Here is a 17,200-nt window from a genome sequence, read left to right as displayed (position 1 = left end):
TGGAGGAGAGAAAGATAGACACCTGCAGACCTGCTTCACCACTTGTGAAGCGACTCCCCTGCAGGTGGGGAGCTGGGGGCTCTTTACACCAGTCCTTGCACTTCGTACTATGTGCACTTAATCTGTTGCGCTACCACCCAGTCCCCATAAATCTCTTTTTTAAAAGAAAAGAAAATAAACTGTCTTTTCTAGATACAGACATGAGTGTGGTATAGCAAAGCTTATACAGAGAGAAAGAAGTGTGCAGCTAGACTGCAAAAATGCACACAGTATTAGAAACCAATGGTAGGTAGTAATTTACAAAAAAAAAAAAAAAAAGGAAGAAAGAAGCTACCTTTCCTGATACCCAGCAATACACCTTTAGCCACATGTGTCTCAGATTTCTTAAACTCTGCTTCTTTTTTTTTTCTTTTCCATGTCCCCTTATAGGGTTTCTTCCGGAGGACAATCAGATTGAAGCTTATTTATGATAGGTGTGACCTTAACTGTCGGATCCACAAAAAAAGTAGAAATAAATGTCAGTACTGTCGGTTTCAGAAATGCCTGGCAGTGGGGATGTCTCATAACGGTAAGTGGACGGGTCAGCGCTCCCTCTTGTTCACCGTGGCCGTCCTGCTTGGGCCCCTAGGGCTGCAGCAGGAAACTGTCCAAATGCATAGCCTCAGAATATCGAATGCTGCTTTAAAATGTTTCTCAGAAGAAAGTGTTTTTTTTAAAAAAAAAAAATTTATTAGTGATTTAATAATGATTGACAAGATTGTGAAATAAGAGGGGTACAATTCCATAAAGTTCCTACCACCAGAGTTCCATGTCCCATCCCTTCTATTGGAAGCTTCCCTGTTCTTTATCCCTCTGGAAGTATGGACCCAAATTCTTTATGGGGTGCAAAAGGTGGGAGTTCAGGCTTCTGTAATTGCTTCTCCTCTGGATATAGGCATTGGCAGGTGGATCCACACCCCCAACCTATTTCTATCTTTCCCTAGTGGGGGCAGGGCTCTGGAGAGGTGAGTTTCCAAGACACCATGGTGAGGTCATCTGCCCAGAGAAGTCAGATTGGCATCATGGTAACATCTGCAATTTAGCGGCTGAAAAACATTAAGATACAAAGCATAACAAACTGTTTAATAATCAGGAACCTAAAGGTAAACGTAGAGCAGAAGAGATTTGGGGTCTTCATGTTGGAAGAAGCTAGGAAGTCTATTTTAGGTATATTCCAAGGGGCCCGTGACTTAACTAATTTTTGCATGAGCCCAACAGCTAACATGCAGGTGGGCTAAAAATATTGTCTGGGAAGATGGTGTCAGAGTTGGGAATAGGACTAGAAAGCTGGATCAGGAGAGTAGCTCCCAAATATGGGAAAAGTCTATAAATTACCCTTAATTGCAACCCCCATCGATCTGACCCAGGCAGGGCCCGTGTCTGTTGAGTACAGATTTCTCCTCTGTCTTTGAGCTGTGTCCTCCCTTACTGGGAGGAAGGAAAGACTTGAAAATCTGGGTAGGGGAGTTGAAATCATTCTAGAATCTTAAAGCAAACAGAATGATAGTGATGGTATTAATATTGCCTTAATAAGATTAAAAACAGAACAGCGTGTTACTTGCCTGTAGCTATAGTTCCCGCTTCAACTGTGAGAAAATTCTGCAAATCACTGTATGTGGAACTTTATGTGACATGTCGGAACTTCCGTTGTGTTCTTTTTTCCTCTTGTTCATGCAAAACTGAGAGTAAGGGGGCCGGGTGGTGGTGCACCCGGTTAAGTGCACATAGAACTAGCGCTATGGCTCAAGTAAGGACCTGGGTTCGAGCCCCCAGTCACTATCTGTAGCAGGGATGCGTCACAAGCAGTGAAGGAGGGCTGCAGGTGTCTCTCTCTACCTCTCTCTATCTCCCTCTCTCAATTTCTCTCTGTCCTATCAAATAAAATAGGAAAGGAAAGAAAAGAAAAGAAAAGAAAAGAAAAGAAAAGAAAAGAAAAGAAAAGAAAAGAAAAGAAAAGAAAAAAAAGGCCACCAGGAGCACCAGGAGCAATAGATTCATAGTGCCAACACTGAGCCGCAGAAATAACCCTGGAGGAAAAACAAAAAAGAGAGAGGGAGTGTGTGTGTGTGGCACTACCCTTGACTATAAGTAACACATGGATTTATGGTAAAGGAAATGTTTTTCAAGTCTCTAAAACTCCAGGATCCACAGATTCTTAAGGTCTACTTTTTAGGTCATATCTAGAGTGTTAGCTTAAGGAGAGAGATGGAAGACGCATGTTTTCATGACTTAGCGAGATAGCCCAGCATCATGAAGATGATTTAGATTATTAAAATGTATGAAACAGGCCAGGCGGTGGCGCACCAGGTTAAGCACACACATTACAGTGTGCAAGGACCCAGGTTCAAGCCCCTGGTCCCCACCTGCAGGGGAAAAGCTTCACAGGCGGTGAAGCAGGTCTGTAGATGTCTGTCTTTCTCTCCCCTTCTCTGTCTCCCCCTCCTCTCTCCATTTCTCTCTGTCCTACCCAACAACAGTGACAACAATAATAACTGCAACACAACAATAACACACCAAGGGCAACAAAAGGGAATAAATAAATAAATATTTAAAAAAAGAAGAAGAAAGTCAGATCTTTTGCAACATTGTGCCAATGGATGCCTTTCACAGTAGGAGTCATCAAGGTGATAGCTTGTTGGTACCCGAGCCTGGAAAAACAGTTTGCAGAATGGTTTTTGTCTCGTGAATGTGGAGTCTTCTCCTCGAAAGGGAAGTATGTGTGCGTTGGTTAGTTAGTTAGTTAGTTTGATTGTATTTTAAGTGGACCCATCAGTTCTGCTGGACAGGGTCGGGGACAAGGGGGGCACATGAGGGTCAGTTTCCTCAGTAACTGGCTGTACCTGCTGGGTCACGGTTCACAACTGCAGCCACCAATTGCAGAATCATTTCCTGGCTTAAACACATCCATTTTCTCCTTTTTTCTGACCTCGTAAAGTACACGGGGCTTTACATTCTCAAGTCAAGGGCTATATATGTTTCGGGCATGCCGTCAAGTGGCAGTAAACCTATTTTATCTTTACGAGGCAGTCCTTGATTTTGGGGTCATCACTCCTCCATGGCCTAGGAGAGATGCCAGTTCACGGCGTGAATTCACATCCTCCTAGGCAGAGCCTTTGTAGGCAAATACAAATAAGTTAAAGCCCTACCATATATAGTATTGATGGCATCGTTTTTGTTTTTGTTTTTTGTTTGATTTCCAGGAAAGTCAAAGAAAGTGATTGTAAATTTGATAATAATGTCACCTCTGACTTCATATGACTCTAGAGAGGGGAGAAGTCTTGGTAGGGAATGTTCAATTTGTCCTTCTTACAGAGGCGAAAGGCAGGGGATATGAATGTCACGGCATCAGAAACGTAGGCATTCAGAGCTGTTACCACACGTCATGATCCAGGGTTAAGTCCCTCCCTTTTTCCTTGTGGAAGGAAGCTTCACAAGCTATAGAGCCAGGCTGAGGGTGTCTCTCCATGCCTCCATCTCTCTCTGTCTTTCTCTCTTTCTCAATCTCTGTCTCTCACCCTCTATCAAAAACAGAAAGTGAAAGAAAGTAGAAAAGAATCTCCAAGAATGGTGGAGTTGTGCAGGCACCAAGCCCTAGCAATAACCCTGCTGGCAAAAAAAGACGTAGGTATTCAGCCTTTACAGGATTTCACGTGTAGCTTAGACATGTTGATGGGAGTGTGTTTGCAGCTATTTAATCTGTACACAAAGGAAAACTCAGCCAGCCTGTGATCTGTTTTGCCTGTTATCCTGCCAAAGGAATCACTTCCAGCAGAGTCGTCTAGGAGGCCCTGGGAACTGTTTAGAATTCAAAGTTTTGGCCAGTGTCAAGTCAGCAGCAGTGAAGTTCCCATTCATGTAGCATGTTTTGGAGTTTTGTTGTTGCTGCTGATGTTTTATTTTGTTTTGTGGTGTCTTATGTGAATGAACCTCAGTGTAAAACCCATCAATTTAACATAAGAAGTCACTCATGTTATACCACCCCATCACATTACACACTGTTTCCCAGAGCTTCCAGAGGAAGTGACCCTCCCCAAAGTCAGCTCACCCCTTCCTCTGTCACTTCTGTTTCTGCTCTGGGTTCTCCAAGCTGTGCGTCAGTCTAGTGGAAGTGTTCAGCATCCAGTGTCCCCTGTAGACACACTCCTCCCACTTCCCAAAGATAACCACCAGAGCTCTCACAAGTCCTACAGACAGGTTGCTTGCTTCTGTTGGTTTGGGTTTTTGGTGTGTATGTGTGCGTGTACACGCACCCGTTTGGTAAGTTCATGTAAATCAGATCTCTAAATTCCACATATGAGTGAGCCCTCTTTTTTAATGAGCCATTTTCATAAGAATCTTCCCAAGTGGAAATGTCACGTTCAGAGCTACTTTGCTATACAAATTAAACAGCAGATTATTAAGTACGTTTAGTGCATTTTAAAACTATTTGAAGCAGAAAAGAATTGACTTCTGTCAGTTGGATATGTAATGTGGCTAAGTGTTTCCTGTACTGCTAATATTTGAATAGAAATCATATTTTCATAACTATAAAAAACAGTGAAACTTAAGTTTTGCTGAGTACAGTGTCCTAGCACATAAAAGATAATTTTTTTAATTTTATGGAAAAAGCTGACAACTTTAAAAATAATTTCTCAGCAGCCTCATAAAAATTCAGAAAAACAGTTTCACAAGTTGCTGTGGTACTCAGCACTTTAGGGTAGTTGGTTCTATCCTTCCCTGCACACAGAAGTCTGTGCGAACTTGGCAGGAGAGAAGTCTGAGTGGCAGTGCATGCTAATCCCCACCAAGTTCTTGTTCTTCCTTTAGTTTTCTTGGTAGTAGAAAAGAATATTAGCCACAACACAACAAAGTGACACGTACGTTGTGCCTGAGTCACTGTGCCATCCAAACCACATGGCTTTTCATTCCCCTCTGAAAGCAGTGGAGTGACCAGATCGAGAATATCAAAAAATTAACCACTGACAGCAGAAAAAAAACCAAAAACAGATGGAAGAGGAAGCTTCTCAGCAGATCCATGCAATTTAAGAGCCAAGGTGTTTGGAACAAGAGAGAGCAGAAATGGAATTGAGAGTCACAGCAGATGGTGGCCACCAAGCATTAGCATCTGAGAGAGGGGCAGTCACAGCATGTTCACAGTATCTAGTTCAGGGACAGTGAATCAGCCGTAAAGGAAAACGGGGCGGAGTTTGGGAGATAAAAATTTTAGTTTGATGTTATATTTGTGGGAACGTGGGCTACCCAGCATCCATACAGAGAGAAGTCTAGAGGGACTGGGTGGTGGCGCACGTGGTTGAGCGCACATGTTATAGTGCACAAGGACCTGGGTTCGAACCCCTGGTCCCCACCTGCAGGGTGAAAGCTTTGTGAGTAGACACAGAACTGCAGGTGTCTCTCTGTCTCTCTCCCTATCACCCCCTCCCCTCTCAATTTTTCTCTGTCTATCCAATAAATAAAGATACTTTTTAAAAAGAATATTTTTTTAAGAGAGTAAGAATCTAGAAGAAGATATGAAAAGTCAAGACCCAAGTTTCAGGGAAGAGGGGTCAGGACTCATTAGCCCATGTTGTGAGTCAGAGAGACCAGAGTAAGGACAAGAGGGTAGAAGTGAGGGCTAGGAGCAGCAAGCAGAGAGAGAAGGGCAGAGCTGCAGCAGCCAGCCCAAGCAAAGTCCAGAGTGGGTGCTGGGAGGCTCTTAGATGCAGCCCCTGGACTTGACTACAAGCAAGGCCCTAAGGACTTTTATGAGCAGTGTGACAGTAAATTTACATAAAGACAAACTAGACCGGGTGTCTATTTTTCTCTCCCCCTCTCTGTCTCCTCCTCCCCACTCAATTTCTCTCCATTGAATAACAAGGGTGGGGGGAAGGCCGCCAGAAGTGGTGGATTCATATTGCTGACACCGAGTCCCAGCGACTGGAGGCAAAAAAAAAAGAGTTTAGGACAGGGGTAGACAGCATAGTGGTTATGCAAAGAGATTGTCATGCCTGAGGGTCCAGGTTCAGTCCCCCCACACCACCATCAGCCAGAGCTGAGAAAAGGTTTTTTAAAAAAGAAAAAATTTAAAGGGGGTTTAAACATCAGCTCAGGTAGAAAGGAACTAGGCAGAACAGGTGCAAGAGAGAGACTAAGAGACAGAGAGAGAGCAGACAGCGGCCATGCACGAGGCTCCTGCAGGACTTGGTCAGCTCATCCCTGTCTCCCCAGCCCAGTCTGCCCAGCACCACAGCAGACACCAAACAGGTGTTCCACGGTGGATTCAGTCAGCGACAATCAGAGCAGATGCCGGGGGATGGCAGGCGGAGTCAGAGAGTGAAGCTGCCCATTTTGCTCAGGTCCATTTTGGAAAGAAATCTCAGTGACTGTGTCCATGTCCTGAATAGAAAGCTTGAAACACATCACCCCTGCATAGAAACAGCATTTGGTGGGGCCAGGTGGTGGCACACCTGGTTGAGTGCACACCTCACGATGTGCAAGGACCTGAATTCAAGCCCCTGGTCCCCACATGCAGAAGGAAAGCTTCACAAGCTATGTTGCAGCTCGTTCTATTATCTCTCTCTCTCTCTATCTATCTATCTTCCCCCTCCTTCCCTTTCAACTTCTCTTTGTCTCTCGAAAATAAGTAGAATATATTGGAAACAGGCTGCTCCTGTCTTTACCCTGGAAGAGCTAGACAATGTCAGTGATGTGATGGCCAGCCCCTCACAGCACACATGTCTCACTGGTCGTCCTGAGAGAGGGGCAGGGATATGCATGGCAGGCAGCAGCCATATGAAGACAGTGGTCGGGGTCTGTGAGTCCAGTTTACATGTTAAAAGTAGAAAGAGAAATCTTTGTATACAAATTCACTTTCACCAACCAGCTGTAGTATATTTTATTTCTTTTGTGGCACCTCTGGTGTGTGCAAATGCTAATGAAATTGTCTATGGGATTAGTTCAGTTGGAGCTAGTGTGTAGCATGTGTGTGTGAACCAGGCCCATAGCTCACCGTGTCAGAGCACAGGGTCTGCCTGCCTGAGGCCTCAAGGTCCCAGGTTCAATCCACGGCACCACCATAAGTCAGAGTTGAGGAGGTTTCTGGTTTCTCTCTCCCTCTCTCTCTCTCTCTCTCTCTCTCTCTCTCTCTCTCTCATAAAAATAAATAAATAAATAAATCTTTTTAAAAAGAAAACCTGAGGGGCTGGGAAGACAACATAATGATTCTGCAAAAGATTCTCATCCCTGAGACTCTGAGGTCCCAGGTTCAATCCCTAGCACTACCATAAGACAGAGCTAAGCAGTGCTCTGTTATCTCTCCCCCTCTCTCTAATAAAAATTAATAAAATAATTTTTAAAAAAAAGAAAGAAAGAACAGAAAACTTTTTTAATATTTTATTTTATTTATTTATTCCCTTTTGTTGCCCTTGTTGTTTTATTGTTGTAGTTATTATTGTTGTTGTCGTCGTTGTTGGATAGGACAGAGAGAAATGGAGAGAGGAGGGAAAGACAGAGAGGAGGAGAGAAAGATAGACACCTGCAGACCTGCTTCACCGCCTGTGAAGCGACTCCTCTGCAGGTGGGGAGACGGGGTTCAAACCGGGATCCTTATGCCAGTCCTTGTGCTTTGCGCCACCTGCGTTTAACCCACTGCGCTACAGCCCGACTCCCGAACAGAAAACTTTTATTTAAGAGTTAGCCTGTGGGGGATACTCCCGCTATAAAAATTCATGTTATTTAGACTACAACAGATGTTTGCTTTAATATCTTAGCTGATCTTTAAAGTTATTTTATTTATTTATTTGGTATTTTGTTTCAGAAAAGCAGGACTAATAAATGACTATCTTAGTTAACTTTTTTTTTTTTTGGTTACCTATGGCAGTGGGGAAAGCCCCTTCCTGGGCCTGTAAGTACCTGTATATTTGTATTTTATTACCTGAGAGCCTGTTTCCAGAGCCCAGACAATGGCTAGAAGACAGCAGACACCCAGTAATAGCGCAGAGTGGGGAGCCAGGCTGCATGCTCTGTCAGGCAGCTATAGCCACAGAGTCAGGGAGCACCAGGAGTCTGGCCAGCAGCCTCAGTTTAGTTCCAGAACTCAGTTGTTTTTCAACTTCACACCAAAATATCCCCTAATTTATTTTAAAATTTTTGATTAGTGAGTTAATAATGATGAACAAGATTGTAAGGTAGCAGGGGTACAGTCCCACACAGTTCCCACACCACCAGAGTGGCATGTCCCATCCCCTCCATTAGAAGCTTCCCTGTTCTTTATCCCTCTCTGTGAGTATGGATCAAAATTCCTTATGGGGTGCAAAAGGTGGGAGTGTGGCTTCTGTAATTGCTTCTCCACTGGACATGGGCATTGGCAAGTAGATCCATACCCCAGCCTGTTTCCTTCTTTCCCTAGTGGGGCAGGGCTCTGAAGAGGTGAGGTTCCAGGGCACATTGGTGAGGTCATCTGCCCAGGGAAGTCAGGATGGTATCATGGTAGCATCTGCAACTTGGTGGCTGAAAGGTAGTAGGATATAAAGCAGGACAGGGGCCAGGTAGTGGAGCACTTGGTTAAGCACACATATTACCAAGTGAGAAGACTCAGGTTTGAGCCTATGCTCCCCGCCTGCAGGGAGGAAGCTTCATGAATGGTGAAGCAGGTCTGCAGTTGTCTGTCTTTCTCTTCCTCTCTCTGTCTCCCCATCCTCTCTCAATGTCTCCCTTTCCTATCTAATAGAAAAATACTGGAAAGAAAAAGGGAACAAATGGTCACCAGGAGTGTGCCAGAAATAAGCCCCAGCAATAACCCTGGTGGCAATAAAAATAATAATAATAACAAAGCAGGAAAAATTGTTTAATAAACAGGTACCCAAAGGTAGGAATGGAGCAGATGAAACTAGGGAGTCTGTGTGTGGGAAGAAGCTAGGAAGTCCATTTAGGGATGTTCCAAGGGGCCTAAACTAGTGATTTTTGCGTGAGCCCAATAGCTAGCATGTGGGTGGAGTAAAGGTATTTATTGTCTGGGAAGATGGCATCAGACTTGAGAATAGAACTAGAAAAAGCATCTCCTACTTTTAAGCCACCGCCATTCCTTCCGGGTTCTTGCTCTCCCAGCCATGCTCCCAAGCTTCCCACCTTCTGTTTTCATGCCCTTGTTTCATTCTTCATTTGGTCCAACACAGACCATCTGCCCTTCCTGTCTGCTTCACTGCACCCAGAACCAAAGATGAGGGAAAAAGCAGCATGCAGCTGACCCACAGGCCGTGAGGATCCACTTCCTTGTGGCTATTTTCAATCATTCATTTATTATTGGGTAGAGACAGAAAATGAGAGCAGAGGAGGAGACAGAGAGGAAGAGAGACAGAGACACCTGCAGCCCTGTTTCACCACTCATGAAGCTTTCTCCCTGCAGATGGGGACAGGGGGCTTGAACCCAGGTCCTTGTACACTGTAGGGTATACACTTAGCTGGTGCACCACCACCTGGCCCGCCGTGTGGGTGTTTTCATCTGTAGCCTCCAGACCTGCTGGTCTCTCTTTCATGGATTCAGCCCACCAGCCTGTTGATTGCACATAGGGGTCTGAGTACAGGGACTTGAGCATCTGAGGGGTTGGGGTCTCCCTGGGGTTCTGGAACCAAGCCCCCATGGATGCCTTGACTTGACCTCAGATGGATCAGAAGTTAAGCGTAGAGTCTCAGCAGTGAGGGGTGGCCATCCAAGGGTCAGGAGTGGTCTGCCTTCTCTCAGAGCTGGTGGTCTGCAGTGTGGATTCTGGCGTGACACAGAGTGTGCACAGTTGCAGGCACTCGGAGCAGCCTAGCACAGGAAGACACGCAAGCTGATAAACGCTCTGTCAGGAGCTCATACTTTAGTGGCAAGTTCTCACCTGTTTCTAACTGGACGGAGGGCTAGGAGACCAACGTTCCCCTGGGGAGGGTCTGTAGTTGAAGGACCTTATCAGGCCACCTGCCAGGCTCTGCCTCCTCCTGTGCACAGGGACTGAGCAGCATGTGGAGGCTGTGGTCACAGCAGCGTCACAGGGAGGGAGGGCTTCACGAGAATCTGTCCTGTTTTGGGAGGCGTTTTCTCCTTTCTCTATATTTCAAGCTATATGTTTACAATGACATGCTCTGGGCACGGTAAGCACTGAGGATCTAGTCACAGGTGAGACCCAAGATGATGGAGGGGAGGAAAGGAGCTTTCCAGCTAGCTGCTGGGCTGAATGCAGTGACAGAGGAGGCAGTGAGTGAGATGACAAAGTAGTGGGGTGGTGGCACTGAGGTAGAACCCTAAGCACACTCGGGAAAGTGAGCAGAGAGGCAGGACCTTTAAACAGAAGCACTAGCACTTGCTTATAAAGATTTCTGGGGTGGCGGGACATAGCATCATGGTTATTATGCAAAGAGATTCTCAACTCTGAGGCTCTGAAGTCCTAGGTTCAATCCCCTGAACCACCATAAGCCAAAGCTGAGCGGTGCTCTGGGGAAATAAGCAAATAAATATTTCTGGAACATGGTGACTTATGTCAAGGAAGCCACTGTGCTGGCCTCCAGGTTAGAATTCTCTTGCGGGAGAGACAGGCACAATGCACAGTGTATAAAGCTCAGTGGGAGATCCTAACTTCAAGGTTTGCAAGGTGGTCAGCGGGTCACAGGAGAAATCAGGAAAGGGGCTTCCAAAGAAGATGGCTTTGGAACTGGGTTTTGAGGGGTGAACAGGAGCTGGCTATCATGGGACGAGGTAGCTCAGCTGGGAGGCTTCTGCTTTGCTATGTGTAAAGCCCGGGTTCAAACTCCAGATACACCACATGGGAGGACCACACACGGGGGCAAGCTTCAGTGCTGTGGGTTCTCTCTCTCCCACTTCCCCCTCTCCCTCCCCCCTCCCTCTCTCTGTCTCTCCCTCTCTCCTCCATCTCTCCTTCTGCCTCTTTCTCTCTCTCCCTCTCTTCCTCTCCCCTCCCTGTCCCTGTCCCTCTTCCTCTCTCTCTCCCTCTCTATCTCTCTGTGTCTCTGTCTCTCCCTGGAAAAGCCAGCCTGGAACAGGAAATTTTAAAATAAGCACAATGTGTTTGTCACCGACAGCCCAAGCCACTGTTGTGAAATGGATCTGGAGAGTTCTGGAGGAGGGAGGAGTCGCTGAGCTCTGAGCCACTGCGACTGGGTGACAATCTGATCTGTCACTTGTGTCCCCCCAACAGCCATCAGGTTTGGGAGGATGCCTCAGGCTGAGAAGGAGAAGCTGCTGGCAGAGATCTCCAGCGACATCGACCAGCTGAACCCTGAGTCTGCAGACCTGCGTGCACTGGCCAAGCACCTGTATGACTCATACATCAAGTCCTTCCCGCTGACCAAAGCCAAAGCCAGGGCCATCTTGACAGGGAAGACCACGGACAAATCAGTCAGTCCATTTCTGCTGCCTTGGGGGGGTTAGGGGTTGGGGGGCTCAGTCGCTGCTGTCTGTCCTGTGAGTGTTGGGTGGGTCACTGCTGTCTGTCCTGTGAGTGCTGGGTGGATCACTGCTGTCTGTCCTGTGAGTGCTGGGTGGATTGCTGCTGTCTGTCCTGTGAGTGCTGGATGGGTCCCATTGTCTGTACTATGAGTGCTAGGTGGCCACGATGGTGTCACACCCACAGGGCCGTCACCTCCGAGGACCAACTCTGAGTCCGGGGAGTTCTCAGATAGGCCAAGGGAACATGTCCCTGAGCTCTCCTGGTGGAATCCATGGATTGAGTGATTGTATGATTGAGTCAGATTTTCCAAGAAACAGATCTCCTCCCTGTTGGGAGGCTTGGTCCACACCTGGGGGTCCAAGGGAAACAAAGTCATGGCTGCACCTAGGTTCCGGTCCCTGCTCTGCCAGCTACCTGTCCCCTTGTGCCATGTACTTGGTCTTCACAGCTCTGGCCTGGGTCACAGTGTCTGCTGTGGGTCTCCAGGCTGGTTAGAACCCCAGAGCACTTCAGAATAGCCCGGCCCTTGAGCCCCAAGTACACTACCACCTGGCCCCTAAAACAGTTTTGTTTTGGGTTTGGTTCAGTTTGGTTTGGTTTGGTTTGGTTTGGCTTGCCTTGGCTTGGTTTGGTTTGGTTTGGTTTGGTTTGATTTGGTTTGGTTTGGTTTGGTTTGGTTTGGTTTGGCTTGGCTTGGCTTGGCTTGGCTTGGCTTGGCTTGGCTTGGCTTGGCTTGGTTTGGTTTGGTTTGGTTTGGTTGTGTTTAACCTCTTGAGCAAGTCAGAGGCCAAGTGCTCCTGCTTTGCATCTGCATGACCCAGGTTCGAGCTTGGCCCCCAAGCAAAGGAAGCGTCAGTGCTCTGGGGTCTTTCCCTCTCTCCCGAGCTCTCTGTCTATTTCTTTTTGAAAAAGTCAGCTGAAGCTCTGGTGATGTTTAGAGGAAAAGAATAGAGAGTCAAACAAAGTTTTCTGACTGCCGGAGATGATGGTTGAGGCCTTACCTCGAGCACTGTGCTGTGCTGTGGTGGGTTGTTTGCTTTTTGTTACTCAGTATTCAGCCACTTGAGTTTTTAAAAATCTTTATTTACTTATTTATTGGATAGAGACAGCAAGAAATCGAGAGGGAAGGGAGAGATAGAGAGGGAGAGAGACAGAGGCATCTGCAGCACTGCTTCACCAATCACAAAGCTTTCCCCCTGCAGGTGGGGGCTGGGGGCTCGAACCCAGGTCCTTGCACATTGTAATCTGTGCGCTCAACCAGGTGCACCACCACCTGGCCTCGTTTGCATTTTTTATCTCCTTTTTCTTTTTTTTTAATTAGTAATTTAATAATGACTAGATTATGGTATAAGAGGGGTACAGTTCCCACCACCGGAGTTCCATACCCTATCCCCTCCAAGCAGTTGTTTTTTTTAATCTCATACTTTTATTATGTCCATGACCCACAGCCATCTCCCAGCTGCCATTATTACTGTCAGCCTACACTGACGGAAACCAAAGTGTGGAGATGAGCTAACCGCCTACCAAACACAGCCATCAGACTGTCACTCAGAGCACCCAGGTGTGACCCTCCCCGCTGTGGGGGCCACTTGCCTTTCCAGCCGCTGGTGGTGGACCAGGGAGACAGTCGGGGATGGAGGCTCACTGAGCTACTGAGCTACAGTGGATTTTTTTTTTTTGAACAATTGGGGTCTCTCATCTTGCTCTGCCTTCCCAATATAATTGGCCAGGACTTCTGTCCTGTGCCACTGTGCTCTTCTCAGATCCGAACGACAAGGTCTGATTCCTGCCATTGAAGGCAGCGGGGCGTGGGGGGCACCGTGCAGTCTGGGAGGTAGCACACTGGATAAAGCTGTAGACTTTCAAGCATGAGGTCCTGAGTTCAGTCCCCAGAATTTGATGTCCCAGGATGATGCAGTAGTGAAGAATCTACCTCTCTTTCTCTCTCTCTCTCTCTCTCATAAATTAATGTTTAAACCTTTAGAGGAGGGGCTATAAACTATAGGTGACAGTGAATTCATTAACTGGGAAATTCAAGATGTGACAAAAAAAAAAAAAAGCCAAAGTGACCTCTCTGGATCTGGCTTAACTCCACAAGATAGTCTGTATTGGCTCCAAGGGGAGGACTGAAAGGTCAGCGGGAGGGACCTGGCGCATGAGGGAGCTGTGGGAGGCAGGGGAGCAGAGTGGAGACAGGGAGCTTCAGCCTGGGAGAGCAGCCCTGGGGACTGAATCATCTTCTTGGACTGATGAGAAGAGGAGAGGAGAAGCAAACTGTTTGCATTTCTGCCTCAGGCAGCCCCGCGCCTAAGAAATGTGCAGCTGCCCAAGGCAGAGCGGCTTTGTCACCTTCTCTCGGGCTTGCAGTCCTGCTGGAAATGCTGTCAGTGAAATAAATGGAAGCTGAATTTCCACTACCTGTGGCCAGCATACTCTCTCTCTCTCTCTCTCTCTCTCTCTCTCTCTGTCTTTCTCTCTCTCTCTCTCTCTCTCTCTGTCTTTCTCTCTCTCTCTCTCTCTCTCTCTCTCTCTCTCTCTCGCAGAGCCCAAGTCACCGTGAAGCCCTTTCAAACCCCATGGCAATGGCCTCTCTGCCTTTAAATCTCTGAGTTAAAAATAGGATAATTGTAGGCTCTTTATGGCATAAATAGGTATTAAGCTATTTTAAGGGGAAAAGACTGAAGAAAAAAAAAAAGCTTGATTATAGGCTTCTCAAGTTGAGAAGCCAAATATTTGTCCTCTTTTTTTTTTCCCACTGTAGTAACTAGAGCTTTGCTTTGCCCATAATAGTCATTCAGAATGTATTTGCTTAATTGAATTAAACATTGCTGCCTATGCCCTTTGAAATCCTGGACTTTCAACAGAAAGCCTTTAATTCACTCAATATTTGTTCACCAGCCCCGCCATCATACTTGCTCTGGGTCCAGGCAGAATTGCCTCTTGTTAAGAGTCTACAGGGGAAAGGGAGACTGGGCCAAATTAAAATAATCCAGTCCCTGATTACACAAAACTGAAATAGATTTGTTTGGCTCTCTCTTTCTGCCTTATCTTGCAAAATCAAATTAAGCAGCGTGGAAAGAAACAGTTCAGAGACGAATATGGGAGAGCAGAATGTGATTTGCAATGAGACAAGAGGTTTGTTCTTTCTCTGCACGTCCGTGTTATTCATTTGATAACATCTATCTCAGGGGTGTTTTGTTATCTCTTGGCTGGGACTCTTGAAAGTCCTGATTTGCACTGACAGCTAACATTTTGCAGAGGCAAGTACTCTGGAGGGGAGGCTGGGCCATGGGGGTGGGAGGGATGTGGCAGAGTAGTGTGGGGTCTCCTGATACACCCCGTGCTTGAACTCATGTCACTGCTTAGGCCAAATCCAGGGGAAACTTCTGTCTAGTGGCCGACCAGTTATCCAGACCCTTTGGCAAAGGAAATAACTTGTTTGAAGAGACTGTTCTTGGGATTTCTCTCATGGCTCAATGTCCCATCGCCTATTCTGTCTCCTGGTGGAAAGCTGCTAATATCCTCCCAGGAGATGATGCCTCCAGGCCCCACCCAGTCTTCTCTACCCACTGATTCCCCCCTCCAAACTCAACTCATTTCTTCTGTATCTCTTCTCTTTACACCACTTGCACTTTTCAAAATAGAAAAACTAGGTAGACCCATCAAGCATTCTTGCTCCCATCCCCATCTTATTTTATTAGCGGTTTAGTAATGATGAGCAAGATTGTAAGATCACAAGGGTATAATTCCATACAGTTCCCACCACCAGAGTTCCGTGTCCCATTACCTTCACTGGCAGCTTCCCTATTCTTTATCCCTCTGGGTATATGGACCAAAATTCCCCATGGGGTGCAGAAGGTAGAAGGTCTGGCTTCTGTGATTGCTTCTCTGCTGGACATGGGTGTTGGCAGGTGGACCCATACCCCCAGCCTGTTTCTGTCTTTCCATAGTGGGGCAGGGCTCTGGGAAGGTGGGGTTCCAGGACACATTGGTGAGGTTGTCTGACCAGGGAAGTCAGCATGGAATCATAGTAGCATCTACAATTTGGTGGCTGAAAGGCAGTAGGATATAAAGCAGAGCAGGGAGTCAGGCGATAGCACAGTGGTTTAAGTGCACATGGCACAAAGTACGAGGATTGGTTAGGATCCTGGTTCAAGCCCCCGGCTCTCCACCTGGAGGGGAGTCACTTCACAGGCAATGAAGCAGGTCTTCAGGCATCTCTCTGTCTCTACTCCTCTCTAACTTCCTCTTCTCTGTCAATTTCTCTCTGTCTCTATCTAATAACAAATAAATAAATAAATAAAGCAGAGCAAACTGTTTAATAATCAGAAACCTACAGGTAAAAATAGAGCAAATGAGACTATGAGTCTTGGTGTGGGAAGAAGCTAGGAAGTCTATTTTAGGTTTGTTCTAAGGGGCCCATAACTTCAGTCATTTCTGCCTGAGCCTGATGGCTAACATGTAGGTGGACCAAAAGTATTGCCTAGGAAGATGGCGTCAGAGTTGAGAATAGGACTAGAAAGGTCTCTGGGAAACCATAGTCCTACTTGCCTTGGTCTCGCCTGGAAAGACAGTGCTTGGAAATTTTAGACTCAGCCAGGGAGCAGTGAGGCTATCTTATCTAAGGGTCCCTTGACTGAAGAGGAAATTTTTAGGTGCCATGGGCCATTAAGCCATTGTCAAACAGGAACTATACTCACTCTTTCCATAATCCATGCCCCTGCCAGTGACTCATCACAGGCCCTTTCTTTAGGAGACTCTACAGAGAGAGAGAGACTTGAATAGTCTGGCCCTGGGCTGCTCTGTTCTGTGAAGGCAATCTGAGAACTGAATGGACTTTGGAAGCTCCCACACTGTGCAGTCGATGCCCTGGAGTGGGCTCCCTGGATGGGTGACAGTCACACGATCTCATGTTTGCTGGTGAAAATAAACAGAGCGCTTTTCTAAGAGCCATGTCCTGTGCCACGGTTTGTCATAAAACAAAAAATAGAAAAAGCCTTTGACATGCCTGCCAGCGTGTCACCCCCTACCTGAAAGGTGGGGAAGCCCTGGCTGGACCTCTCTCTTCAAATAAAGACCAGAGCTTGTTCTTTGTCCTCTGTTGGCTGTCAGGTCCCCAGGTGCCCCGTTGCCTCTGGAGTCACTGTTGTCCATAATTACAGGAGCAAAACCGTGCCATCCTGAAACGGCCTTTCCAACCAGCATGAGAAAGAGGAGATGACTGGATAACCAAGCCAGTCAGGAAATGTAAACTTGTGTGGAAATGGTTCTGTGCCCACTTCCATTTTTCCACCCTAGAATTTATGGTGGCCATCAAAATCTAGAAACTTAAGCCATTGGAGAGATGTTTGTCCTGCTAAAGCTTATAGTTTCAGCTAGACAAAGGATGCTCTTTTCCCCTCCACGTGGGAATGAAGGCCTGAGTGGGCTCAAACTGTTCCCCTGAAAATACCAGGCAAACCCTGAAGAGTGGGCTGGTGATGTTGACTTATCTCTGTGGCCAGTGAAGGAGTTGGGATCCTGGGATGATATGTTTACATGTAGACAAGCGAGGGGAAGTTAACTCTGTCATTGCCAGGGCTCTCGAAAACAGCTGGACCTGCACAGCTTTCAAATAATCGATTTGAAAAGATCATCTTCTGTGCAATTCAGAAGAAAAGCACTTAGACTTCTTCCTTCCTTCCTTCCTTCCTTTCTTTCTTTCTTTCTTTCTTTCTTTTCAATAATTAGGCTGAGTTGGC

General features: G+C 46.6%; 1 protein-coding gene across 5 annotated transcripts in view; it reads left to right on the top strand.

The window, feature by feature from the left end:
* The window catches only part of PPARG (peroxisome proliferator activated receptor gamma), a 144,641-nt gene that overhangs the window by 101,076 nt on the left and 26,365 nt on the right, over positions 1-17,200 (top strand). For 4 of the 5 annotated variants that reach the window (XM_060180712.1, XM_007517091.3, XM_060180711.1 and 1 more), the window contains 2 exons: positions 430-568; positions 11,208-11,407. In XM_060180712.1, the coding sequence (XP_060036695.1) occupies positions 430-568; positions 11,208-11,407 (339 nt within the window). Of the gene's footprint in view, positions 1-429; positions 569-11,207; positions 11,408-17,200 lie in introns of those variants that run through there. The other variant, XM_060180714.1, reaches the window with a different exon arrangement.

Source organism: Erinaceus europaeus, chromosome 21 (genome assembly GCF_950295315.1).
Source record: "Erinaceus europaeus chromosome 21, mEriEur2.1, whole genome shotgun sequence".
NCBI lineage: Eukaryota > Metazoa > Chordata > Mammalia > Eulipotyphla > Erinaceidae > Erinaceus > Erinaceus europaeus.
The sequence above is the reverse complement of the archived record's forward strand: the minus strand, read 5'-3'. Positions and strand labels throughout refer to the sequence as shown.